This window comes from Rhopalosiphum maidis, chromosome 4 (assembly GCF_003676215.2).
Source record: "Rhopalosiphum maidis isolate BTI-1 chromosome 4, ASM367621v3, whole genome shotgun sequence".
NCBI classification, from domain to species: domain Eukaryota; kingdom Metazoa; phylum Arthropoda; class Insecta; order Hemiptera; family Aphididae; genus Rhopalosiphum; species Rhopalosiphum maidis.
In genome coordinates, this window is record NC_040880.1 from 15,988,130 (window position 1) to 15,991,013 (window position 2,884).

General features: G+C 43.0%; 1 protein-coding gene across 1 annotated transcript; it reads right to left on the reverse strand.

Annotated features, from left to right (window-relative positions):
- Positions 1–245: 245 nt before the first annotated feature.
- LOC113548949 lies at positions 246–1,793 on the reverse strand. The gene is made up of 2 exons (XM_026950061.1): positions 1,462–1,793; positions 246–1,308 (listed from the first exon to the last, which is right to left on the reverse strand). The coding sequence occupies exons 1-2, from the start codon at positions 1,573–1,575 to the stop codon at positions 919–921; spliced, it is 504 nt and encodes a 167-aa protein (XP_026805862.1). The 5' UTR covers positions 1,576–1,793; the 3' UTR covers positions 246–918.
- Positions 1,794–2,884: the final 1,091 nt, after the last annotated feature.

Here is a 2,884-nt window from a genome sequence, read left to right on the forward strand (position 1 = left end):
GCGCGTATATTGTATACGTTTTACATACGCAATACACGTTGTACATTACTACAATATTTATAAACCAAAGTAGTCGACTACTTATAAGATATACCTCTATAATCTATGTACACCTTTATGGCATAGTTAACTCAACAATAATAATAATTATACAGAAAAATAATAACTGTAATAGGAATGACCCGTAGAACGGGCGCCAGTGTAGTATCTACAATATAAAGACAACAACGTGTTTAAAATCAATTGAATTTTTTTCAATTTTATTTGTAACAAAGGAACACAATATAATATAATATAAACATTATCAGTCAACAACTACAGTCCGTTGTGAATAGCTGTAGTTATTAAAATTGAATCACAGAATCGCTGTTGAAAAAACAATTATTTATCACAAATATAATAATGCATACGACAGCGTTTTGTATACATACAAATTCGTAATACGTTATTGTACAAATATTTTTTTTAAATAAAAAATAAAAAATATAATTGTTAAAAATCTTAAGTATATATAAAAAAAATCTTTATATTATAATGATAATCAGTATGTAAGTAAAGAATCGCAAGACGATAAAATATAATATCATACAAACAAAAAAAAAATCTAATAATATATATGTATACATAAATATTATATACTCGCCGATCGATATGATCAATAATGCGATCGATATATAATATATTATTATACGAACACGTTTACAGGTGGTAAAAATGGTTTACACTGTTTAGAGATCCCAGTATTAAAGATACCACAAAAATATAAAATAAAAATAAAAATAAAAATACACACGCAAACACACATATTATATACACGTAATATGTAATATATATATATAGAGAGAATTTAGTTTTGAGCAAAAAGTGAAAGACTTTCGGGGGTGGACGGACGATACGGACGAGAGCGATTCAATGCACTCAGTACCTGCATGGCTGCTGCCTCTGGGGCGTCTGTTGTCTGGTGAACGACGGTCGGCCGGCGGTGCGCGAGTCCGATTCGAACCAGAAATCGCGAGACATGTAGTATCGGGCCTCGGGCAACAGGGACACGAGCTGTCTGCGGTCGGCGGGACGGCTGAGCTCCTCGAACGACATGCCCAGACCCGACTCGACGCTGATTGTGTCAGAGTAGTAGTCGTCCTCGTCGTACACGATCGCCTGCGACAGTTTGCGTTCGATGTACTCGTTCTGCAAGTTTTCCAATTCTTCGGGTGACAGGCCCCGGGGGTCCAGTGCCGAACCATCTTGTTGAGCGGCTGGAGTCACGGTGTTACGGCGACACAACGCTCTCAGTATCGGTTTGATAGTCTGTAAACAGAAAATAAAAAAAATCCGTTAGACGGGTCTGAACGTAGAACGACGGCGCAAAGATAATAATATATAAGGCGTAGGTACATTATTATCGAATGTGGTATACGATAATAATAATAATATTTATATTATACAAAAGTCGACGCTTACCTTGTTGATTTTGTGCATTTTTCGGGCGACGAAAGACCGTTTCTTGTGGACGGCCTCCCAGTTGGTCGAGTTTTGCAAGTGTTCGAAGTCGAAGCTGTTTGAAAGATAAGCCATTTTTATCACTGGTTTTATGCGTAGGTATCCGGAAGTAAATATAATATGCGAATGATAACGCACGAACGACGATATAACAGTAGTAATAATAATAATGTAGTGACGACACGACGATGATAACACTGATGAGATATACTGTGGTGTATGATAAGGACGACGACGACGACGGCGGGTAATGTGCTCGGTGTGGCGTACGACGGTGTACTGTTGCCTGCCGAACGGGCGACCAGCTCTTTTATAGGGGCACGGCGATGGGGGCAGGTGTCGGCAGATGCGGCGCCGCGCAGTGGTCTCGAACGCGCGCGGACGGGACCGTGAGAAACGTCGGATTCTCGCGATCCCATGGCGGAGGACGCGGCAGATGGCGAACGGAGCGGCGGCGGCGCTGTGGACGACCCTCGCGGCCCGCACAAACTGCACCTGCGCGCGCGAGCCCGAATCGACCCCGCGCTACGCCCTCGCCCATGACCGCCGCAGAACTCCCTCCGCCCGCACGAGATTTAATATATTATTATTATTGTTATACGCATATTATTATATCATACACTATTATATATATGTATCGCGTGTGCAAGGGGTTTTTTTCATCCCTCGTCGTCGTCGTTTATACTATATACGTATACACATTGTATAAAGCGTACACCGTCACGGACCCGTTCGGACCTGCACAATACCGTAAGTGCAACACGCCGGATCCCTTTCTTTTGTACGACGGCGCGTCTCCGCCTCGAGATATTCTCTTCTAAATGGACATATATATATATACGACGCATTGAGGTACGCGCATGTATTGTAATGACATTGCGCGACGTCGTTTTCTTTTATTACAATAATATTGTGTTTTAGATCGTGTGCTGGACGCTTTATTACCTATCGTTATCGCTGACCGTGTTGCGACACGTTCGCACGGGTTTCGGTCTGGTCGACCTCGAATATCGTCGTGCCGCCCGCCCCCGCAAACATATACCTGCAATGTATCCTATACGGGTGTAATATTATAACGACGTGTTATGATATTATCATCACCTCATAATAGCATATCACTGCGGTACAGTCGTGTATATCATATTATTAAATACGCGTCGTCGGATAAATCTTCGGGGTTACCGCGGTTCGACGTTCGACTCGTGACATCTACACGATCTGTACACCGGCGCATCGTTGTTGATACCGCTGTGCGTGCGCGAAGCGTGCTTCGACGCGGGTCGGGTTACCGCGGTATAAGCGGCGCACACGGCATTCCGGAATGTGATGTACCGCGTAACCCTTTTTCGGTCCGACTCTTTTTGGGCCGTTTCGCCGCGGCTAC

Coding starts and splice junctions, on each gene's coding strand:
- LOC113548949 (XM_026950061.1), bottom strand. CDS start 1,575: ATGGCTTATCTTTCAAACAGCTTCGACTTCGAACACTTGCAAAACTCG. Junction 1,309..1,461: donor AAATGCACAAAATCAACAAG/GTAAGCGTCGAC, acceptor TTCTGTTTACAG/ACTATCAAACCGATACTGAG.